This window comes from Elephantulus edwardii, unplaced genomic scaffold, assembly GCF_000299155.1.
Source record: "Elephantulus edwardii isolate Elephantulus edwardi_28Jun2011 unplaced genomic scaffold, EleEdw1.0 scaffold00045, whole genome shotgun sequence".
In the NCBI taxonomy this organism is placed as follows: domain Eukaryota; kingdom Metazoa; phylum Chordata; class Mammalia; order Macroscelidea; family Macroscelididae; genus Elephantulus; species Elephantulus edwardii.
The window spans coordinates 433602-459157 of NW_006399795.1; the positions used below are offsets into that span (position 1 = coordinate 433602).

The 25556-nt window shown below is 38.9% G+C and overlaps 1 protein-coding gene across 1 annotated transcript in view; it reads right to left on the reverse strand.

Moving 5' to 3' along the window:
- VPS13D (vacuolar protein sorting 13 homolog D (S. cerevisiae)) overlaps nucleotides 1-25556 on the reverse strand; it is a 424616-nt gene that overhangs the window by 371851 nt on the left and 27209 nt on the right. Inside the window, exons 6-17 of the mRNA XM_006885745.1 lie at nucleotides 24612-24728; nucleotides 18306-18410; nucleotides 16264-16434; nucleotides 15699-15799; nucleotides 15081-15249; nucleotides 7817-7918; nucleotides 7450-7651; nucleotides 5916-6095; nucleotides 5313-5443; nucleotides 4309-4384; nucleotides 2999-3169; nucleotides 1708-1838 (exon numbers count right to left, since the gene is read on the reverse strand). Of these exons, the coding sequence (XP_006885807.1) occupies nucleotides 1708-1838; nucleotides 2999-3169; nucleotides 4309-4384; nucleotides 5313-5443; nucleotides 5916-6095; nucleotides 7450-7651; nucleotides 7817-7918; nucleotides 15081-15249; nucleotides 15699-15799; nucleotides 16264-16434; nucleotides 18306-18410; nucleotides 24612-24728 (1656 nt within the window). The remainder of the gene's footprint in view (nucleotides 1-1707; nucleotides 1839-2998; nucleotides 3170-4308; nucleotides 4385-5312; nucleotides 5444-5915; nucleotides 6096-7449; nucleotides 7652-7816; nucleotides 7919-15080; nucleotides 15250-15698; nucleotides 15800-16263; nucleotides 16435-18305; nucleotides 18411-24611; nucleotides 24729-25556) is intronic.

The following is a 25556-nucleotide window of genomic DNA, read 5'->3' on the forward strand; positions in this document are numbered from 1 at the left end:
TACAAACTCAAATGTTTTATTTATTTATAAATACTGATAAACATAAATTGTCATACCAGTATACGTTAGGGAAAAATACAAACTTTGACATTTGAAATAAGCTGACAAATTAATGAATTGTTCATTGTTTTTCCTTGCAACTAAAACTGCCTAAATTGTACATAGAGAGTGAAATTTTATTTATCTAATATTATCAAAAGAAATCTCGTGTCTAAGATAACAAGATCATGTTGTTGTTCTTGTTATGTGCCGTCAAGTTGCTTGCGACTCATAGCGACCCTATGTACAACAGCTCTAAACTCTGCTCTGTCCTGTACCAATCTCATTGTTTCCAACACACTTATCCCAATTGCCCCAGTCACCGAATCAATCCACCTCCCAGAGGGCCTTCCCCTCCTGCACCTGCCCTCCACCCACCCAAGTATAATGTCCTTCCTCAAGGACCGGTCCCTCCTTACAACATTACCAAAGTATGTCAGATGAAGTTTCAGAATCCTTGCCTCCAAGGATCAGCCCAGTTTAATCCTCTCCAGGCTGAATCTGTTTGTTTTCTTAGCAGTCCATGGTACCCTCAGCACTCTTCTCCAACACCAAAGCTTAAAAGCATCAATTCTCCTTCTACCCTTCCTGGTCATTGTCCAGCTCTCTGATGCATAACAAGTGATTGCAAAGACCATGGCCTTTACCAAGATCATACTTACTATTAATTGCTGTAATTTGTACTGAAATACACACTCCCCATAAGGAAAAGCAATATTAATTCTCTTAAGCTTTTTTTTTTAAAGTTTCACTTCTGATACTTATAACTGGCTTCAAACCCACTACTGCTAAGTAGATTCTGATCGATAGGGACCCTGCAGAAAAGAGTAGAAATGCTTCATAGGGTTTCCAAAGATAATAATCTTTAAGAAAACAGACTGGTACATCTTCTTTCCGCAGAGCAGCTGGTGAGTATTAACCAAAAGACGTTAAACTATTCCTAACTGTTCCATCTACTTTAGCAGTGCACCTCTGTGCCACACTATTAGAAACTATTGTAGGGGACTGCTAATGCTTCTTGGCTCTGCCTGTGTGTGGAAATCTCATTTCAGCTAAACACTAAGCATTCCAAAGTGATCATCACACCAGGGAATATAAACAGGGGCATTATTCCAGTAGGTTTTTCTTCTAATAACAGTGGTAAAAAGGGAAAGCTCTTAAGTAAAATATTTACACAAAGTATCAGAATTAGAAAATGGAACCAAGATGAGTCTTGACAGTGGTCTAAGATTGGTTATTTAGTCCTTCATTCTTATTAATTAAACCTTGACAGTAAAAAGCATGAGATTTTATTTTGCTATTGCTAGGTGCCACTAAGTTGACTATAATTCATAAAGACCCTATGAACAACAGATCTGAACCTTGCCCTATCCTGTACCATCCTTATGACCTTTGCCCTGCTCAAGCCCACTGTGGTAGTCACTGTATTAATCATGTTAATCCATCTCGTTGAGGGTCTTCTTCTCTTTCACTAACCCTCTACCTTTTGGGCATGAGGGGTGTGTGTGTGTGTGTGTGTGTGTGTGTGTGTGTGTGTGTGTGTTAGCTGACATAAATTTCTTTTTCTAGCTTACATGTCTATCTATAGTAGCTAAAGCATTTGACTTAAAGAATGCTTGTCTCTGCCCTGCCCCAGTCCCATATATATGAGTGCATATGCTCACTTACAATAAAATCACCCACTAGCAAGCGATCAAGCGTTTGTCGGATTTCGGCCTTGGTCTGCATCTTTAGCTTGTTATACTGTCTTCGGGCAGCTTCAGCCACTCTCAGCTCAAGTTCAGACTGATAACCAAAACCTGCAATAATAGAAATATATAGAGGCCTGAATTTTCAAATAACTGAGTGGAAAAAAACACTGCAATATCTACCCTCAACAATAATCTCCATCAAACTTAAGAAACGATCTCTAACAACAACAATTCCTTACTCAATATCACCTGACTTTATATAAGGTAATAAAATGAAGCAAAGATGGGAAGGGAATAGTCATCATAAATGAGGGGAAGAAGTTATGTATAAGGTTTGGGTACCTAAGAATTTCTTGAACTATTTTCTAAAAATTTCTAAATTACTATATTTCAAATTCCTTAAAAAAGGCGAAATAGAATACTGAAAATGAAAACAGAACTTAAAAGAAAATCTGATTTCTACCAATGATGGAATAATGAAGCCAAGATATTGATGGCTACTTTTTACACATAAATATTTAGATATTGGACTAGGAGAGAAAATAGCTTCATTCATGTAAAGAGGGAGTAGAGCAGTATACTTAGGAAAGCACTATTATTCTAACAATTTTCTATCAATGAAAATGCTTTCTCTGGACCCACTGTCTCCAATCATCTTCCTTAAGAACACAAAGAGGCATAAATGATAATTTAGAACCTTGTAATATTAATGCTGCCCCAAGAACACAAAACAGATTATTGAGCCGGAACTTCTCCTGAGGCATGGTCTAAACTACTCTAGACAGCCAAAGAAACTGCCACCCTATGAGTTCAGGGGAGTTGTTTAGTGATACAATCTAATGTATTCAGCTGCTAACTAAAAGGCTGGGAGTTTGAGTCTACCTGAAGGCATCTAATTCTGAAAAACCAGTCACTGAAAATATTATAGTGCCCCATTCTAGACACTAACAACCATATGTCACAATGAGTCAAAGCTAACAAATTTAAGGAAATGGAAAGTTGTTTTAAGTGCATGCTAAAAGGAGGCAAGAAAAGAAAATGATTGGAGGATATTGATTTCTCTTGGAGAAATGACTGTCAACCACCTTGAAGTAATAATTAAGAAAAACCCTAACTGTAAATTCAGCTAGCAAATCATTCTAACATATGATAACCTATTCTAAGCACTAGAAACGACAGAAAAGTGGTTTTGGGTCGTCTTTTCTGACAGAAAAGATTTTAAAAATAAAAAAAGATAAATGTAAGAGTAAACAAACAAAAAAGTTAACCTGAAGTATGAACCTTTCCCTTGTAGAAAAAGTCAGCTACTTTTTTTATAGCCTGGGGGTTATAGACGATATTCAAAGGCCTGGTGCTGACATTCAGGCGCCTCTCAAAATGGGTGTGCACTGGGTTCCTCTCATACAGCATCTCAAAAACTGGGTCATTTTGATCAGCGGCTAAAGGAGAAGAGAAAAAAAAAGGACATAGCAAAAACAGTCACCCTATTCTTAATAAATCTATGAAGAATTGTAGAAAACAGACATTTTCTAAACTTGTTTCAAATTAACTTCTAATTATACACACTTTATATAGTAGAACAAAACAAAAAAAACAAACTCCATTGAGTCAACAATTTGGAGGCAACAGGGAACCCTCAACCCTCCTTCTGAGGTTGCAAATCCTAGCAGGAAATTGCTTCAGCTTTTTCCCAAGCAGCAACTAGCAGCTGGTGTTTCAAATTGCCAACCTTTTGCTTAAAAGTCCTAGAATTCATCAACCTACTTCTAATAAAGACGAATTTTTTTTACTTTTCAACAGGAACTCTAAAAATGGAAGTGGTGAAATTGTTCCCATCATGGAAACCAAGGACCCGGCATCCCTGTGAGTTTGAGCCCTGGCCCCAGTCATATTCAAAGTAATGGTTCAACTAAGAGAGCATCATCCTGTTCCCAAGTAATGCACAGACACGCACTAGGTACAAAGAAGGATACACTCCCTCTTATACTGTGAAATCTTTGAGTCAAAACTCAGGAGGACTGACCTGGTTTGTGAGATCTTGAAAGTTTTTCACCTTTGATAAGGTGGTCTTAGCTCTTTTCTATCTCTTGCTATCATAGAAAATATTTGTGTTTTCCTACTCTAATAAACGTCTGCTTTATGATTTCCAGCTTTTATAGGTTTTACTGTACTTCTTTTCAAAGACTACTGATCTGTAGTAATAAGGATTAGTTTTTTGTTTTGTTTTTTAATGTGTGTACCCTCAAATCGGATCTGACTGGTACAGGAGGCGATTGTTCCTCCTTCAGCAGAGCATTTGGTGGATCTGAACCACGCACCTCTGGGAAGGATTAGTTTTAAAGGTATACGACAAATTACCAAAAAGCCCCAGGGGTGTAAAGGTTAAACGTGCAGTTCTTAACTAAAAAATTGGTTTAAATTCACCCAGTGGGGTCTTTGGGAAAGACCTGGTGATCTGCTCCTGTAATGACAACAGCCAAGAAAACACTCTGGGGCAGTTCTACTCTATCACATGGGGTCACCATGAATGCACATCAACCTGACAATGCTTAAGTACAACCACTCCACGGTAAATTACCAGGGTCATGATCACTCCGGTCTGGAGATGCTGTCTGGAGACCAAAAGACTGTGAGACTCTGCCAACTTCTTTTTGCTGTTGAAAACATACAAAGTGTAATAAAAGTCAAAGTGAGAGGGGAAGATTTATTAGATACATTCACATTTTATCATGTTGCCATCACTCTCATTCAGCACTATCCAATCAAAACATAGTATGCATCAGTTTACTGGGTACTTGCAGAAGATCACTCCAGTTTTATTCCTTTTATCCTCAATCTAATCAAAACCACACCTTTTCCTTTACATTGACAGTATGCTACTTTGCACTCCCATTTAATAAATGATTGGTAAGCAATTACTGTACATGAATAACTTTTCAAATTTTAGCTCAGTACCTCCTAACTTCTCCACAGTTAATTCTTCTGAGATATAGATAGATAGATGATAGATAGATAGATAGATAGATAGATAGATAGATAGATATAGATGTAGATATATAGATATATAAAGTGAGAGAGAGAGAGAGGTGAGTAAAGGGAGTAAAGAGTTGACTCTTATGACCACTTTACCATCTTAAAAAGATAATAAACTACATTATTTATTTTAAAATCCTATTTCTACAGAACACTAGAGATAGCTCTTTTTAGGAACTCTGAAAAGATGGAACTTCTGTAATCAGAGTCAAAGTGCTTGAAAATGTCTGTTATATACAAAGGAAATTCAAACATTGACCTTAAAAGGCACAAAATAGTGCTGTTTTGTGTCATTTTCTTCCAAATTCATTTAATCACCTAAATCAAAGAAAAATATTCCACAGGGGATATGACACAGGAATAGATGAAGGCAAAGTTAAAATCTGACATCTATCTCCAAAATGTTTTCTAACCCCAATTTGTTTTAATCAGTCTGTCTCAAGAAGATCAAATGTCAGAATGAACCAAGTTAATATTACTTATTGATTGCCTAAAAGAGACACAATTCACCAACACCCCCAGTGAATAAACAGTCACTGTTGTACACACTGGATTAGGGAAGACAAGAAGAGGAAACATAGTCCCTTCAGTAGCCAGGTCTCGAAGAAACAGTCCACCCAACCGGACTAAAAGCAAAGAGGAATTTCTTCGAGGAAGAGATTCTGCTACAAGTTTCACATCTGCAAAAGAGAAAGAGAAGGATTGATGTTATGTGATAGGAAACACATTAGTGTTTTCAAAGTTAGGCAAAAAAAAATTACAGAAGACCATTAGACATGAACTATTTTTCCATGAAAAATAACAACTCTCTATATTAATATAAAAAAAATTAGTAGAAGTTTCCTAGAGAGGAAGAATTTTAAGCAGAGCAGTTTACAGTTCAGCTCAAATAATCTGCTAGTTCACACAAAGTTTATGATAGCTCAGTTTTCAAAAATTACTAAGCAAAAACAGTCATTTTTCATTCTCTGTTGTTGTTGTAATTTGCCCTTCTTAAAGTCATGAAAAACCTCAGAGGCTACATTATGGGCTGAAATATCAGAATTTATGAGATGCCAACGCTAGCATCTGGCCATGTATTTATACACTTTTAAGTCAAAGACACCAAGTCTGTGGGCTCCTAAAGAGACAGGTAGCTCTTTTGAGCAGTACCTGAGAACTCAAGCTGCATGAAAGCACTTTCATTCATTTGTGGCGTTCCTTGCTCCTTGTGTAACAGAGTCACAGTACCACGCTGCAACTGCACATTAAGTTTGGCAAAGACATGATCTCTCTTTGTGTAGGTGTTCATACAAGAAGCATCTGCAGTAGGATCAAAAAACTCTTCCGTGCCTAGGTGGAAAGGGAGAAAAGATTTAAGAAAAATATAGGAGGGTAAAAACAAACCCAATGACAGTTATGGTGATGACACTGTTTAGTTTATTTTTCCATTATTTGCTTTTGAAGAACTTCAGAGTCATGGGTAACATTTTATTCACCAATGTAAAATAGGGAGCTGCACTGCAATCCTGAAGGCAGGCAGTTTGAACCCATTAGCTGCTCTAAGGAGAAGAATGGGCAATCTCGTGCAACTAACCACTTCTGAAAATCCACTGGCCAGTCAACTATGGGTCAGTTTCAACTAAATGGTACACTGTAACAATGTAAAACAGCCCCAATTGTTTTATAAGAGCTCTTATCAATTTATTAACACACTGGAGAGGATGTTAAGATTCAAGATGAAGTCATTATAAAGTTCCACTGTCTAAGACAGTAGAATGGTCTGTACCTGCATTGTTCAGTACAGTGAAATGTTCTATGTCTCCACTGTCCATCCAATACAAAGGCTATTAGCCATATATGGTTACTGAGCACTTGTAATATGGTTCATGTAGCTAATACAACTGCAGAACTGAACTTTCAACTTCATTTAATCCATTCCATTTTAAATAGCTACTTGAGGCTATAGCTACACTACACAATATATGTATAAAGTGATGGTTTACAGTTATATGCAAGCTTCAGAGTTGATGCCTTTGAGCTATGGTGTTGGAGTATAGCATGGACTGCTAGGAAAATGAACAGGTTTGTCTTAGAGTGGGAGAAGCCGGGCTGCTCCTTGGAGGAAAGGATTCTGAAGCTTCATCTGACGTACTTTGGACATGTTGCAAGGAGGGACCAGTCCTTGGAGAGGGACGTCAAGCTTGGGAGGGTGGAGGGACAGCACAGGAGAGGAAGACCCTCGATGAGATGGATTGATTCAGTGACTGGGATAATAATGGGGCCAGGTGTGTCGGAGATGGTGAGATTGGCACAGGATAGGGCAGAGTTTAGGGCTATTGTACATAGGGTCCCTATGAGTCACAGGCGATATTGTACATAGGGTCGCTATGAGTCACAGGGGACTCGACGGCACATAACAATAACAAACTTGCTCAAGTTTAATTCACTTACATTAGCGACCACTCAGATCCATCTGAAACTGTACAAAGATTGATATTTTGTTACAGAACTGCAAATAAGTATCTCTCAAAACATTTCCCTATTTCTTATATTCTATTAACATGAGGAAAATTATTTTCCTACTGTCTTCTCTTCATTTGTAAAATTCTAATGGTTTCTGCACAACTAACAGACCAAACTGTATGAACTAAGTATTTCTCTTCTTTATGTTCAAGAGGAAAAGTTAAGGTCAACCCCACTTTACCCAGGATATCTTCAGGAGTCCATTTTTCATGCTGCTCTGCTGATAGGCCTTCCAGTGGTTTCCCTTCAGGGATTTGCTGTCCATACCAGCCACCCCACCCAGGAAACCAGGATTGAAGATACTGCAGCATCCCACTGCCACCTCTGGTCTCCGGGTCTCCAGGAGAATCTCCTGGCGAATCACACTGAGGCTCTCGCAAACTCTGTTTAATAAAAAAATTTTAAAAAATAGTAAATAAGAGCATGCAAAGATAAAAAGAAGTTGCAATATTCCCATGGTTGGTGTTTGTTCCACACAAGTGCACACATAAAAGCTGGAACACTCAAGGGGTCCTGGGTTCAAACAGATCTTCCTAGAGACTGTTTACCTCTGCTAGTTCTTCTTGTTTATGAAATCGTTCATGAACCAGTTCACGCAAAATCTTCAGTTCCTCAAAGCTCTGTTCCTCTTCTATCCGCCGCATTTCCTCCTGTTTGGAAGAGATGAAATAAACACATAAATAGGTATTACAACTCCAGAGAAGCTATACAGCCATACAAAATACTCCAAGTATAGCCAAGGAGTCTATCTATTTCTCCATATGTTCAATGAAGACTTAATAAAAAATAAACAGTTCCAATCCTGACTGCACTGTTTCTAGTTTAAATTCTTTATCCTTTAGAATGCAATAGGAGGTTAAACTTGGTCCAAAAAGCCTCACTGACAAGTTCCATGGGATCTCAGACAAATGTAAATAGAGAGTGAGTAAAGGGTAGTCCTTAGTTTTAAATAGGTAGCTGAAGTACATGTATGCACGGCTGTAAACTTTGTACAGCATTAACAGAGTTTACCTAGTACTTTCATGCATTATATCGGTTAATTAAGATACGTTCACTAGGTGGTATTCTTTCCTTCTTATGATGGGCAAACAAAGGCCCATATTAATTCAGTAATTATATAGGCCTTCAACCTCTGCATGTTGCATATGAGAGATAAGCAAAACCAAAATGACTGAAATTTGTTTCACGCTAGAATCAATAGCTTGTTCGATAAAAAGAAACTAGAGTTAGCTATCTCAAACTATTTCCTTTAACATTAAAGGAAAGGTCATTATTATATGGTCACTTGATTATCACAGTCATAAGTTAGATTCTTCTCTCCCTATTTTCTAATGGCCTAGTTGTAAGAAACTGCAATGCAATCCCAAAGATACACAGTTCTAATTGACCAGCTGCTCTATGAAAGACAGATGGGCAATCTCTTCCCTTGTTATTAACTGCCTCTTACAACCTGCTGGAGGGTCAGCTTTGGATCATTTCCAATTACGTGGCACACAACAACATTTCCTGTCTGGACCTTCAAGACAATAAAATTCAAAACAAAATAATTATGTTAATAAAGTTCCAACTAACAAAGTTCCTACACTTCATACTAGGGAGCTCTGGTGGCTCAGTGATAAATAGTTGTGCTGCCAACCCAGAGTCACCTGGTTCAAATCCACAAATTGCTCCGTGGAAGAAAGATGGGCAATCTCTTCCTGTGTGATTTACTGCCTCTGAAAAGCCAGTGGAGTGTCAGCTATGGGTCAGTTCTTATTCTACACTGCATAACAACAGTTAACATCGTTTCTATTCCTCACACTAGGAGAAAAAGAGTGTTTGAAAGCACTCAGCTGCTAACAAAAAGGGCAGTGTTTCAAATCCACTAGCTGCTCTTTAAGAGAAAGATGTGGCAATTTGTTTCTGTAAAGATTTACAGCCTAAGAAACCCTACGGGGTAATTATATTCTGTCCTAAAGGATCATTTTGAGCCACAATACATGACAGGAAAGAGTTCTAGCTTTACACCTCATCCAGTTGTTAGGAGATGCCAGTCCTTGATAAAAGACATCATGCAGAGTAGACGGCTGGTGAAGGTGAGGAAGACCCTCAACAAGACAGATTGACACAGTGACCAAAGCAATGGGCTCAAGTGTATCAGAGATGATAAGGATGGCACAGGATAGGGAAAAATTCAAATCTGTTATTCACAGGGCACAGGGTCCCTATGAGTCACAGCATTTAACAACAACTGGTAGTGCCAAAGTTGAGCACTGCTAGACTGCTGACCAAATGGCAGGCAAGGTAAACTCCACCGAACATGGGAGAAAAAAGTAGTCATCTGTTCCTGTAAAGATTACAGTTTGGAAAACCTTTGGGCAGTTCCCACTCTGTCCCAAAGGATTGCTCTGCATCAGACTTAACACAAATAGTGACTGAGTATACTTGACATTGACGATAAAAGCATTAGTGAAAGGGATTGAATTGTTTATAATAAAAATACATGTTCATACCGATATAATGTAGAAGATATGTAATGATCTCTCACATTATGGTAAATCAAATAGTTGTAGAAGCATTAAGGGTAGAATGTAACACTCCCAATTCTATCATAGGCCCACTCACATGTAAGGGGAGTTCCCCTACAGTGTGGCCAGCAATATCTTTTCAAGAGGAGATATCAGAATGACCAAGAAGTACTATTCTTCTTCCAAAAGATGCAAAAATGCATCTTTTGACCCTAGGCTTCCATACTGACACTCCTTGACACTGGGAAGGGCCATAACACCAGGGAATACACGGCCTACAAAAACTGAAGGAAACATAGCCACAACCAACAGAAAGAGGGGACCTTCCTCTAGGGCTTACAAAATGAATTTGAACTTTTAGCCTCCTACACTTTTAATCTCCTAAACTCTGAAGAGCTGGGCAAGTAATATGGACGGCAGAAGAAGAATTAATGCCTTTAAATTGTGGTGTTGGAGAAGAGTGCTAAATATTCATGAACAGATATGTCTTGGTGAAGGTGCAGCCAGAGTGTTCCTTGGAGGCAAAGATGATGAAGCTTCACCTCACATATTTTGCATATGTTGCTCAGAGAGGGGCATCATGCTTGGAAATGTGGAGGCAGGGACAGCAAAGGAGAAGACCACCCTCAATTAGATGACTGACACAGTGATGACTGCAGCAATGGGCTTGAATGTGTGAGAGATAGTGAGGATGACACAGTATAGGACAGGGTTCAGATCTGCTCACAGAGTTGTTATGAGTCATACTCGACTCAATAACACCTAACAACAACAACAGTGTTCCCTTGCACAACAACTTCTCGATCTAGGTACAGATTTTGTATGAGCATAATTAAGTGTCCTGGGATTCCCATCCTTCCTTTACCATAATGTTATGGTCCACAGTCAAAATGCCTTTGTATAAATAAACATTCTTCTGGTATTTTCTGCTTTCAACCATGATCCTTCAGACATTAAAAATTATATGCCTCACGGGAGCACTGGTAACCCAGTGGCAGAAAGCTGCACTGCAGTCCCAGAGGTGCACAGTTCAAATCCACCAGATACTCTGCTGGAGAAGCAGGGACAATTTCGTCCTGTACCAGTCAGATCCAATTTGATGGTACACACACAAAAATTTAAAAAAAAAATTTTAAAAATTATATCCCTTGCACTGGAGAGCAGAGAAGCCAAAACACAAGGAATAATTCAAGATACTAAAGAGCGGAACAGAAGATTCCAAAAGGCAGCTCGGAACGACAAAGCAAAATATTACAATAAAATGTGCAAGGAGCTGGAGTCGGAAAATCAAAAGGGCTGAACTCGTTCAGCATTTCTTAAGCTCAAAGCACTGAAGAACAAATTCAAACCTCGAGTTGCTATAATCAAGGATGCTTTAGGCAGAATATTAAATGATGCAGGAAGTATTAAAAGAAGATGGAAAGAATATACTAAATCACTGTATCGAAAGGAATTGGCAGGCACAGAATTTAATGAAATAACATATGAGCAAGAGCCTATGGTGATGAAGGAAGAAGTTCAGGCTGCTTTGAAGGAAATAGCAAAAAACCAGGCCCCAGGAATAGATGGTATACCAATTGACGTATTTTGGCTAAAAGATGCTGCCCTGGACGTGCTCACCAAGCTCTGCCAAGAAATCTGGAGAACAACCACTTGGCCAACTGACTGTGAGAGATCTATATTTGTTCCCATTCCAAAGAAGGGTGACCCAACAGAGTGTGGAAACTACAGGACAATATCATTGATTTCACATGCAAGCAAGCTTCTACTGAAGATTATCCAAAAACGACTGGAACAGCACATCAGCAAAGAACTGCCAGAAGTCCAGGCTGGGTTTAGAAGGGGTCGTGGTACTAGGGATATTGTAGCTCATGTTAGATGGATCTTAGCTGAAAGCAGGGAATACCAGAAGAATATCATTGATTATGCAAAGGCGTTTGACTGTATGGATCATAACAAACTGTGGCTGACTCTGAGAAGAATGGGAATCCCAGAACACTTAATCGTGCTAATACAAAACCAAGAGGCAGTTGTCAGAACAGAGCAAGGAAACACTGCATGATTCAAAATTGGGAAAGGTGTACGCCAGGGATGTGTCCTATCTCCATACCTTTTCAACCTGTATGCAGAACAGATTATCCGAGAGGCTGGGCTCTATGAGGAGAAGTGTGGCGTCAGGATTGGTGGATCAGGATCTACTAACAATCTGTGTTACGCAGATGACTCAACCCTGCTTGCCCCAACTGAGGAGGACCTGATGCACTTGCTGCAGAGAGTCAAGGACTGCAGTCTTCAATATGGATTGAGGCTCAATGTCAAGAAGACAAAGATTCTCACCACTGGGATGATTGGCTGAATGAAGATAGTGAAGAGATTGAGATTGTTAACAACCTTAGTTTGCTTGGCTCCATGGTCAACACTCTTGGCACAGTAACCAGGAAATCAAAAAAACGTATTGCGATTGGAAAGTCTGCTGTTAGGGACCTCTCCGGGGTACTAAAGAGTAATGGTGTCACTCTGGAGACTAAGGTGCATCTGATACAGGCTATGGTCTTTCCTATCACTTGTTATACAGAGAGTTGGACAATGACTAGGGAGGATAGAAGGAGAATTGATGCCTTTGAGCTGTGGTGCTGGAGAAGAGTATTGAATGGACTGCCAAGAAAACAGATTCATCCTGGAGAGGGATAAACCAGGCACTCCTTGGAGGCAAGGATTCTGAGGCTCCGTCTAACTTACTTTGGACATGTTGTAAGGAGAGATAGGTCCTTGGAGAGAGACATCATGCTTGGGAGGGTGGAGTGATGACGCAGGAGGGGAAGATCCTCTATGAGGTGGGTTGATTCAGTGACTGGGGTAATCGGGATGGGTGTGTCAGAAGTAGTGCAATTGGCACAGGGCAGAGCAGGGTTTAGGGCTGTTGTTCATAGGGTCACTATGATTCGCAAGTGACTCGATGGCACATAAAAACAGATGGCACATAAAAACAACAACAACAACAACCTCTTCTAAACTCAGCCTGAATCTTTGGCAGTTCTCTGTCAATGTACTGTTCTAGCCAGTTTTTAATGATCTTCAGCAATAGTTTGCTTGCATGTAATAGTAATGATGTTGTTCAATAGTTTCAAATTATGTTGGGTTACATTTCTTGGGGAATGTGAGCAAATACAGTTCTCGTCCAGTCAGTTGGTCAGGTAGCCATCAACCAAATTTCCTCCCAGACTGGTGAGCACATCCAGGGCTACATCTGTTATTTGGAACATGTCAATTGGTATCTCATCAATTTCTGAGGCCTTATTTTTTGCCAATGCCTTCAATGCAGCTTCAACTTCTTCCCTCAACACCTTCGGCTCTTTCTCATATACAACTTTCTGAAATTTTTGTGTGTTGACCAATTCTTTTTTTGTACAGTAATCCTTAGTGTTCAATGCCTCAAACGAGTTTTTTAGATGATCTTTAAAATCACCTGGGACAGACTCAAAGTCATATTTTGGCTCTGTGGACTTGTCTAAATTATGTTTAATTTCAATTTGAACTTGGACATGAGTCATGTCCAATTCTTTCTGTACAACACTTTCTTTTGATGCTTTCTGAATTATTCAAGATTTTGCTCATAACATTTTTCATTATTACCTCTCAAAGCTTTCATTTGTTTTTCCGTTCTTTCAGTTTGAGAAATGCCAAGTGAGTTCTTCCTTTTTTATTCTCCAACTCCAGATTTTTGCTATTCTATTATAATACTTTGCTTCATCTTCTCAAGCTGCTCTTTGAAATCTGTTCACATCTTTTACTTTGGCATATCTTTCTCATGTTTTGGCTTCTTGACTCTCCAATGCAATTTTCAGAGTCTTTTTTGACATCCACTTTCATCTTTTCTTTCTCTCTGCTTTTGTAATGACTTTTTGTTCTCTTCATGAATTTTATCCTTGATGCCATCCCACAGTTCATTTGGTCTTTCATCCGTAACGTCTCAAACCTGTTTGGGGTATGATTTTTACATTCAAGTGGAATAGACTCAAGGTTGTATTTTGATTCTCATGGACTTGTTTTCATTCTCTTCAACTTCAATTTGAACATGCACATGAGTAATTTAAGGTCTATTCCACAGTGAGTACCTGGCCTGGTTTTGACTGCTGATACCGAGCATCTCCAGTGATTCTTTCCACAGATGTAGTATTAAGACAGTGCATGCTTCAGTTTAAGATAAGTGAGAAAGAAGACAACCTAGAACACAAGAGAGCTGACCGCAGAGAAACATTTCTTTTTGCTTTAAAATGCTTGGTATTGTTTTCTATAAGCCTAATTAATAATAGTAAAGAACTGGCTAATTAAAAGATAGTACTCATTGAATGAAAAATTAATTTGCTCTATAAACTTTGACCCAAACCATAATTAACATTCAAAAAAGAAAAGGGGAAAAAGGATAGTACTCAAGCTAAAATTCTGATGGATTTTGTAAAAACTAATGCTCACAAAAGTTATCAAATGAAGGAGCAAAGCAATTCTCACCACCTTCCTAAAGGAGCAGAAAAGTAGCAAGTCAGGCCCTTAGGAATGTTCTAAGTGTCCCAGAGTTCACTAAAGCAGAAGCTTGCCCTCATTATCCCATCTATCTCACTTATATAGGCAGGTGGTTCGAATTCACCAGTAGCTCTGAGGGAGAAAAATGGACATTTCCTCCTGTACAATTTACTATTACTGAAAACTCACTACTTCTAACTCAACAGTACATAACGACAAAATAGCTCCAAAAGAATCCAAGGTCCATCAAGACAATTGGAATAAAAAAACAAACAAATTTAAAAAAAAAACAACCAACCTTCAAAGTCTATAAAGATTAGTTACAGAACTAGGAGAAAAAGAACTATGACTAGGATCTGGCTCTGAAAAGGTACAGCTAAAACTATAAAAAAAAGTCTCTCCAGGGCCTTGTACAGAGAATCGAGGAAGGAAAAATGTTGAGTACGAAGACTCACTAAGACCACAACTGTGTTTTCTTCCTCCCACTTAGGGTCACACTCTCCTCAGGCCACAGAGGGTAGAGAACACTTCTGGCCAAAGTGATGGTGATGACTTTCTAAATGAAGCCCTGATCCTGGTGAGACCAATTCTAATCTGAAAAACTATGAACCATAGCAAGGAACTTTATTTTTAACAGATTCCATTTTCTTCAGCCTTTGAGAAAATATCTTTATGTCCTGAATGAAGACTAGAAATGCAAGGCAAGAGTGTTGTTCACAGTCACCATCTCCAACAGGAAGCCATCCATACTTTGAAACTACCTGGCTATTTCTAGTCCACTTACCTTGTCTTCCAAAGACAGCAAGGTTCCTTTTAATTTGCTGAAATATTTGTCAGTGTAAGATACAGCATCACGGGCACGGTGCAATAAAAAGTCCCAAGTACAGCATTTCCTCTGTTCTCTGATCTCATATAAGTTAGCATTCAAAGCAAAATACCACCATTCTCGGCAGCTGAAACATGTCATAACAAAGGAATTACTTCTTTGAATAAAAACAAAAAGGTTATCTATAAATCCAGTAGAATCCATATAATACCCATTTCTCTTCTGAGATATCTATGTTGCAGGATTATGCCTCAGAATCTAAATTAATCTTAATACCGACAGGAAATTCTCATGGCCTAGTGGGTAGTTATATTATCAATCCAAAGGCATGCAATTAGAATTCACCAGCTGCTCAAAAGAGAAAAAATGGGCAATCTCCTGCTGTGAAATGTACAGCCTCTGCAAATCTGCTGGAGCATCAGCTATGCATCAGTTCCAACTTGATAGTGCATAATCACAATATGTGCTGCAACAACATGTGTAAAGCACAGTGAAATATATCTTTGATTATTGTACCCCCAAAAATGCATGTTATAAAATGTATTTTACATACACACTTAATTTAAAAGCTCTTACTTCTCAGACACTGCTACTTTTGGTTTCCATTTTCTGAATTTCACCTGTCTTTCCTTTCGTTCCAGCTCCTTGAGGAATGCCATGATTTGTCGATACTGCAGCTTCTCAGAAGGAGTTAAAAAGAGTCTAAGTTAGAACTGATTTGACACTTTCCTTCAATGAAGACTTATCTAATAAGCATAATTCAAGTGTGTCAGTCCATGTACTTTAGAAAACCAGTGTACACTGAAAAAGCAAAATACTAGTCTCAAAAGGCATTTCTCTCTGTGCCCTGATAGTTAAGTATTTGTTTTATATTTCTATATACAATAGTTCTTCTACTCTGTTCAGCAGATGAAAATATCAATTCAGAACCAGCCTGAGATTACCCTTAATTTAACTATATAATAAATAATAGTATTTTCAGCATCTACTACTCGGAGCTAGAGGAAATAGTCTCACACACGTACTTTCTTTCCCACTACGAATTCTGTAAAGTATTAATGCCTTCTATCAGCATCTTTCCTTTGTTCCTAGTTACCAGCCTGATAATAAAAGTGTAAAATCCTGGGAAGAAAGAGTATACCTGAGAGAGTTTCAAGGGAATGGTCTCCAGCTGAATATCACATTCAATGCGGGGGTTATGGCGAGACCTTAGAGGCTCTTTGGAGCAGTTTCTCTTCAAAAGGGCGGATGCACATACAGGCTCCAAGATGTAGTGATGATTGCGGCTCTCCATAGTCCTGTCCATTGACTCCTATATGTCACAAGAAAACCTGCTCTGTTCAGACCATCTTTCTTCTTATTAATCACTCTTTTATAATGATAGGGGAGTTATGAGAGACATGGTCAAGTTAAACTACAGGATGCAATCATATTGTTTTTGTTGTTGATCGCCATCAAGGCAAGCACGACTCACTGCGACCCTATGAGTCGTTTCTCAAAGTTTAGTTTTCAGAAACATGTTGTTTAGGATGCCACTCCTGCTTCCATTGCAAATGCTTATTGCGTCAAGTTACATGTTGGTGCATCATTCAATAAGTCATACATCAGAACCAAAAGTAGTATAAAACTGGAATTTATACCTCGCAAGTGTTTTTATTAATTGACTTAAATCTCTGACTAGGTTATACATTCACATTTAAAGACAAAAATAATGAAATACCTTCTTCCTACTCTCATCTTCCCATCACCCAGTGAAAGTACCTTCTAAAGCATCCCTCCAGGGGTATATCTGTCTCCAGACAGATTCATAACTTTCTGAATACTTTAACCATTTTTTAATATACTTTTTAATCATGATTTTAACAAACATTTACAGAGAAGTTAGATTTTCATTCATTCATGGTTCCACATTTTACACCCTTGCCTTCCCTTCCCCTGACCCCTGTCCACCTCTTTTTTTAAAATATTCATTCATTGTTGCACAATTACCTACCTCCCTTTCCCGCAACCCCCAGCCCTCTTTGCAATAATGTACCTCTTATTCTGGGTCACTGTTGTATGTACAATGCCTTATCATATATCCATTTTAGACAGTTCTTTCTTTCATCTGTTCCAGTGCAATGGTCATTATCTATTCACTCTTATCCTATTGTCCTCCCAACCCTCCATATCAGACCTGCTTTGTTAACAACAACGGTGCTATGCAGTATTTGTCCTTTTGTGACTAAGATATTTTAAACATACTTATACAGATAGTATATATGGTGTTTTGCTTAAGTGTTTTAAGCTTAATAATGTATCTTAGAGACTACTGAATATCCATCATAGAGGTCTTATTTTTAAAAGGCGTATCTTGCTATGCTCTATGAGCATAAAGTATTCATTTAATGAAATGAGGAAAAAACAGAAAGACAAAACTCCTTTGTACAGTAGCTACCAAGTCAAAGATAAACTTAAGCAGAAGAGAAAAATGAATCACTTTCCCCCCACCATATTTCAGCTACATTTTCCTTATAAAAATATTACACTAAGATTATTTCTTGTTCTTTATTGTTGTTGTTGTTCTCCAGCAGGTTTTTAAAGGCAGTTAATTGCAGGGGAGGAGATTGTCCATCTTACTCCTGAGGAGCAGCTGGTAGATTCGAATGGTCTATCTTCACTTATAGCTGACACCTCAAAGTGACTTTCTAAGTATTTCTTAGGAAGATACCAGTATTTTAATTAATGCTACTGAAAGTGAATTTTAACATAGCATAATAAAGCAGTTCTTTACAAGTCAGATCTGGGGCTTTAGTCATTTTAAATCTGGATGCTCATAATATAGCTGCTCCATGGGAGAAAGATGGGCAAACAACTTCCCTGTGATTGACTGTCTCTGAAAAATCCCCTGGAGGGTCAGCTATGGGTCAGTTCTTACTCTACAGTACCCAACAAGAAGAAGAAGATGAATTATCATAATATGTTAGATACACACAATAGGGTGTTGAAAGTAAAAACATATTGTTAAAAAAATGCACCTTTAGCAAGTATCTCCAGCTAACAATCTAGAAGGAAAATGCCTATGGAGAAAGAGGAGGCCAGAATGGGAATCAGAGGCACAAAGAACAAAAGCTACATGGCAGTGATCCTACACTATTTTACTTCAATATTGTGTTTCAATAAAGCCTACTGCCAGATTCATACCTGTAATTCCACCTGTGGCAAGTCCCCCAGTAAAGTGCAATCGACATCCCAATAGATGCTAAATTCTGCCACATCTAATTGCTTTTTCCGCATTAATTTTTGTACCTGAGGAAAGAGAAAGAAAAGATTGTTGTTGTTGCTGTAGTAGCTGTTATTAGGAGCTATCAAATTGATCATGACTCACAATAACCCTACAGACAACAGATCTGAACCCTGTCCTCTCCTATGCCATCCTCACACTTCCTGACATGGTAGAGCCCACTGTGGCAGTCACCATGTCAATCCACTTGGTCGAGGATCTTCCTCTCCTTTACCGACCCTCTCTCTACCTTTCAGAGCATCACATCCTTTCCAAAGAATAGCCTCTCTGTGTAACATGTCCAAGGTATGTGCACCCTCTCCAAGACATATTTGTTTGTCCTTTTGGCAGTCCACAGGATGTTCAGTACTATTCTCCAACATCACAGCTCGAAGGCATCAATCCTTCTTTATTCACTGTCCAGCTCTCAGATGTATAGCAAGTGATCAGGAAGAGCATGACCTGAACCAGACACTCCTTAGACCTCAAACTGACATCATTACTCCTCAATAGTTTGCAGAGGTCTCTAACTGCATATTTTCCCAGTACAATATATCTCCTGATTTCCTGACTGCTGGTACTAATGGTGTTAACTGTGGATCCAAGTAAGATGAAGTTGTTGACAGTTTCAATCTTTACTCCACCTATCATGATGTTGCTTATCAGTCCAGTGGTTAACAATCTTTGTTTTCTGAACACTGAGATGCAATCCCTATTTAAGGCTATATTCCTTTGGTCTTCTGTAACAAGTGCTTCAAATCCTCCTTACTTTTAGAAAGGTTGTGTCACTGTAGGATATTGATGAATATCCCTCCGATCCTGATGTCACAGTCCTCTTCATTAAGTCCAGTAGCCACATTAATTTATATCTGTAATAATTAATTTATATCTGTGCTATACAAATACTAGCGTTGAGGACTCTCCTTCATAGGGTCGCTATGAGTCGCCTGTGACTCGACAGCACTTAACAACAATAACAACAATACAAATACTATGGAAGAGAGTAAAACCTGCTTGTATAAATCAAGAGCAAGGGATCAAGAGCAAAGAAGTCAAAGAAGAGAATTCTTTAACCTAGGCAAAAGGAGACAGGGTTCTGAATATAGTCATAGTACTGACAGAGACAAAGAATTGCAACTGAGAATTTTGGAGGGAAAATTATACAGGACCTTGAGGCCAACTGGATATATAAACTGAGCAGTAGGAGTAGCAAACTTTATCTGTCAAGAGTCAGAAAAAAATTTTTTTTTATTTCTTTGTATTGGGGGGGTTATTGATAATTTAATGAAATTTTACAGAAAATTTGGATTTCCATTCATTCATTGTTGCACAGAGAAAAAAATATTTTAGGCTTTACAAATACATAATTACTGTTGTTAACTGCTTAACTCTGCCATGGTAGCACAAAAGCTAATATATAAGCAAAGGAGAATGGCTATACTCCAATAAACCTATATTTACAGAATAGTCTGGGGTAGTTGTTAGGTGCAGTACTTGCTGGAAGTCCCTTTGAACAAAAGATCTGAACCTTGCCTTATCCCATGCCATCCCCATCATCTTTGATAAACGTGAGCCCGCTGATACAGTCACTATAATGAGCCATCTTATTGAAGATGATCCTCTCTTTAGCTGGCTCTCCTCCTTTCCAAGCGTGATGCCCTTTTATAAGCATTGGCTCGTCCTAACATGCCCAAAATAAGTGAGATGAAGTTTCACCATACTTTCCAGAGTAACCTGGTTTCACTTTCTCTAAGATATATTTGTTTGTACTTTTGGCAGTCCATTGGACATTCAATATTCTTTTCCAATATCACAGCTAAACGCATTAATGATTCTTCTGTCATCTTTAGGTACTGTCCAACTTTCGGATCCATAATAATTAATTTAATTAGATGCATCTTAGTCTGACATCTTTGTTCCTCAAAACTTTAGAAAGAGAGGTTCACAAGAGCAGATTTACCCAATACAATATGTCTTTTGAGTTCTTTTCTGCTAGTGCCAAAGATGTTGGATTGTGGATTCAAGCATGATAAAATTGTAAAAACCTCAATCTTTTCTCCATCTACCATAATGTTGCCATTTGGCCCTGTGGTGAGGATTTTTGTCTTCTTGATGTTGAGATGTAATCCATATTGAAGGCTAAGTCCTCTTTGCTCTTGTCAAGCAAGGCTGCATTACCTGGATAATGCAGGTTATTGATGAGTCTTCCTCCAATCCTGATGCCACATTCTTCTTCATAAAGTCCAGCCTCTCAACTGATTTGTTCTGCATACATAATGAGTAGATATGGAGAAAGGGTATAGCCCTGCCACCCATTTTTCTTGATTTTAAACTGAACAGGGTTCCCTTACTTTGTCCAGGTAACCCAAAATCTACAGGCTGTAATAACTGAGTGTGATAAGAAGCTGTGCTGCAATCTCAATCAAAGGCACGTGGTTCAAATCTACAAGCTGCTCTGTGGGAAAAGGATGGGCAATCTCCTGTCTTGAAATGTACTGCCTCTAAAAATCTGCTGGAAGGTCGGCTAAGTGTGGTTCCAACTTGATGGCACACAACAACATCAAGTGACTGTACAATAGGGTCAAGTAAACATACCATAGACAATGACGATGGCACAAGGTAAGGTTCAGACCTGCAGTTCATAGGATCGCTGAGTTGTCGACTCAATGGCACCTAACATCAACAGCAGCATACCAATTGGCAAGACACCATTAGGTGTCTGAGGTTGTAAATTTGTACGGAAGGATATGGCCTTATCTTTCTCCTATGGAGTAGCTGGTAGATTCAAACTAGATAGAGTAAGAGGGATGGGATAGGATGAGTGAGGTGGGGACTGGATTTGGTCTGCAGGCTAGTTTATCTACTTCTGCTCTAGAAGCAGTCCTTCTAGGGCTGGTAAACATCTGTCAAAAGCCAAAGAGTAAATATTTTAGGCTTTGCTTTTAATCTCTGTTACAGCTATCCAACCCTCTCACTATAGCACAAAAGCAGCACACAAGTCAATATTTAAACAAATAGACATGACTGTAATCCAATAAACCATATTTACAAAACAGCATGGGTTGGGGGATAAGGTGAGGCAAATAGTCTGCCAATCTGTCCTCTAAAACCAGCTTCAGATCCAGCTTCCCTTTTCTATACCTTCCTGTTGTTGTTGGAACCAACTCTTAGCTGACTTTCCAGCAGGTTTTCAGAGGCAGTAAATCACTTGGGAGGAGGACTATTTATCCTTATCCCCGGAGCAGCTGGTGGATTTGAACCACGTCTTGCTTCTTACCACTAGGCCACCAGAGCCCCCCTATATCTTAGCATTCTCATTTATTAAATTAACTAAAGTTCTAGTCCATTTTGGACTGTCAAAAGAACAAATAAATAAGGGGAGCACTAGTGGCCCAGTGGCAAGAACAAATAAATAATATAGAGAAAAGGAGAAAATTATAAGAAAATCTGTAAATAAAATTATCTTACCATGTTGTTGTTATGTGCCACTTGTTATGAGTCACTTGTAACTCATAGTGATACAATGTACAATAGTTCTGAACCCTGCTAAATCCTGTGCCAAATTTATTGTCTCTGACAACCTGCCCTCATTACTCCGTCACTGTATCAATCTATCTCATTGACGATCTTCCTCTCTTTCTCTGACCCTCCACCCCTCTAAACATGACTTCCCTCTCCAAGGACTGGTTCCTCCTTGCAACATGCCCAAAGTATGTCAGATGAAGTCTCAGAATCCTTGCCTCCAAGGAGCAGCCTGGTTTCACTCTCTCTAGGATGAACCTGTTTGTTCTCCTAGCACTCCCTGGTATGTTCAATACTCTTATCCAGCATTATAGCTCAAAGGCATCAATTATCCTTCTGTCATCCCTAGTCACTGTCCAGCTTTCTGACACATAGCAAGCAACTGTGAAGACTATGGCTGGATAAGGCACACCTTAGTCTCCAGACTTACATCGTTGCTCTTCAGTACTCAGGAGAAGTCCCTGACAACAGACTTTCCCAATGCAATTCATCTCTTGATTTCCTGACTGCTGGTACCAAGAGTGGAGTGGAGTTGATTGTGGAGCCAAGCAAACTAAAGCTGTTAACAATCTCAATCTCAATCTCATCACCATCTATCATGATGTTGCCAATAGGCTCAGTGGTAAGAATTTTTGTTTTCTTAATGCTGAGCTTCAATCTGTGTTGAAGGCTGCAGTCCTTGGCCTTTTGTAGCAAGCGCTTCAGGTCCTCCTCAGTTCCAACAAGCAGAGTTGTGTCATCTGCATAACACAGGTTGTTGATGAGTCTTTCTCCAATCCTGATGCCAAATTCCTCCTCATACAACCCAGCCTCCCAGATGATGGTCTGCATATAAATTAAAAAGGTATAAAAACAGGATACATCCCCAGCAGACACCATTCCTGATTCTGAACCATGTAGTGTCTCCCTGCTCTGTTCTGACCACCACCTCCTGGTCCAAGTATAGATTTCACAGAAGCACAATCAAATGTTCTGGGATTTCCATTCTTCTCAGAGTGAGCCACAGTTTGTCATGATCCACACAGTCAAACGTCTCTGCACAGTCAATGAAACACAAATAGACATTCCTCTGGTACAGTCTGTTTTTAGTCAAGATCCATCTTACATTAGCGATAATATCCTTAGCATGGCCTCTTTTAAACCCAGCCTGCACTTCTGGCAGTTCTCTGCTGAAGTACTGCTCCAGTCGTTTAGAAAAGGGATTTAAAAAAAATAATAAAATAAAACAAATAAATATATCTTGAAGAAGGTGCAACCAGGGTGTTCCTTAGAGGCAAGGATGGTGACCTTCATCTCACATACTTTGGGCATGCTGTAAGGAGAAGCTAGGCCTTAGGAAAAAACAAAACAAAACCATACTTGGAAAGGTGGAGAGTCAGTGAAAGAGATCAACACAGTGGTTTTTAACAATGTGGTTGTTGTTCTGTATATTGAGTTGAAACCAAAAAAGTAGCCGACCCTCCAGCAGGTTTTCAAAGGCAGTATATTACACAGGAGGAGACTGTCCATCTTTCTCCTGGGAACATCTGGTGGATTTGAATCGCATACTTTGTGATGGCTATTCAATTCCTTATGACTAAGCTACCAATGGTCCGTGACTTTAATAACAAGCTCAAGTATATCAGAGATGATAAGGATGGCACAGGAGAGGGCAAGGTTCAGATTCACAGTTTACAGGGTGACTGTGAATTATAGTTGACTTGAAAAGAAAGCTCTAGTGGCCAGGTGAGTACAGAGTTGTGCTACCAATCCAAAGACATGTTTAAATCCACTAAATGCTCCTCAGAACAAATATGGGCAATCTCTCCTAGTATTTTATACTGCTTCTGAAAACCCACTGGAGGGTCAGGTGTGAGGTGTTTCTGACTTGATGTCATATAGCAACAAAAGTATTTAAAGCACTAAGAACAGCACTTGTACCTACCTGTCAAGTCGGTTCTAACTCATAGCAACTCTCTGTACAACAGAATCAAACTCTACTGGGCATGCCCATTCCTCACAATTGTTACTATATATATAACCACTGTGTCAATCCATCTCATTGATGGCTTTCCCTATTTTATGACTAGTATATAAAAGGGTCTCAAAAATGTTAGTTTTGTTCGCTTTAAGTGATTGCCATCTAGTAACACATAATGAAGAAAAGTGCATATGGAATATAATAGGATCACTTTAAAACAACCCTAAATTACCTATCAGAGGTGTCACACACAAAAAATAAACACATAAACCCCAAAATCCATTGCTGTGGTATCAATTCCAACTTATAGTAAAACTCCACCAGGTTTCTAAGGTCATAAAGTCTTTAAAGGTGACTTCTTCATTTATGAAGTCAGAAGACAAGTAGAGAATGAAGCTTAAGATTTGGGAGCCACCAGCAAATATTGACAAGTACTACCCAAAGCTATGAAAAAGAATGCTTCTACCCAGGGGGTACACAAAATATGAGAAGAAATTCAAGGATAAAAATCCTCCTGGTGTCTCAGTTTCTTTGTATATAAAATAAAAGAAACTGAGTCAACATTTAATGGATGAGTAAAATGACGAGGAGTCAAAGAAAATGAACAGTTTCTCTATTTCAGCAGGTAAGAAACACTTAATTCCAAGGAGGGAAAGAATTCAAAATTATATGAAACTTAAGACAGGCCTTAGATAATCTAACCCTTTTACATTCTTTACAGCTTATGGGCATATTGAATACTTACAGGCTCATTCACAGCATTTTGCATGGATACATTCTTAATGCAGATGCCAAATGCAAAAGGATGGGAAGGATTCGTAACACCATCTTCAAAGCGCAAATGGACATCTTGAATTTTTAACTGCAAAGGAGAGGGGAAAAAATTTTAAGTCCATGTTCACCGCTTGCTTGACCCTGAAAATGCCACAAAATCATGTCAATCAAGAGGCTCAAATCTCCAGGTCCAATTTAAGAAACCCTAGGAAATTGCCCAGGCCATCAAGGATATGCAGATCAGGAAAGCTACCAAGTATTTGAAAGATGTCACATTGCAAAAGCGGCGTGTGCCATTCCAAAGTTACAATGGTGGAGTTGGTAGATATGCCAAGGCCAAAGAGTGGGATTAGATACAGGATCGGTGGCCCAAAAAGAGTGCTGAGTGTTTGCTGCATATGCTTAAAAACACAGAGAGTAATGCTGAATGGAAGTGTTTAGATGTCGATTCTCTGGTCATTCATTGAACACATCCAGGTGAACAATGTGCCACCGCATGTACAGAGCTCATAGTAGGATTAACCCCCCGACGGGTGCTCCTGCTGCTATATTAAGATGTTCCCTACTGAAAAGGAACTGATCGTTCCTGAACCAGAAGAGGAGGTTGCCCCAAAAAAAAAGATCTCCCAGAAGAAACCAAAGACAAAAAAACTTATGGCTCAGAAAGAAATGATTCTGCATCAAACAATATTAAAAAAACTAAAAAAAAAACAAAAACCTTTTAACTTAAAAAAGATAAATAACCAATTTTAAAAGACCACAGGGTTTGGAGATATAGTTCTCTAAGGATAGAAAAATGGAAAATAAATATATAGTTGTTGTTGTTGTATGTGCCGTCGAGTCGTTTGCGACTCACAGGAACCCTATGTACAACTGCCCTAAACCCTGCTCTGTCATGTGCCAATCGCACTGCCTC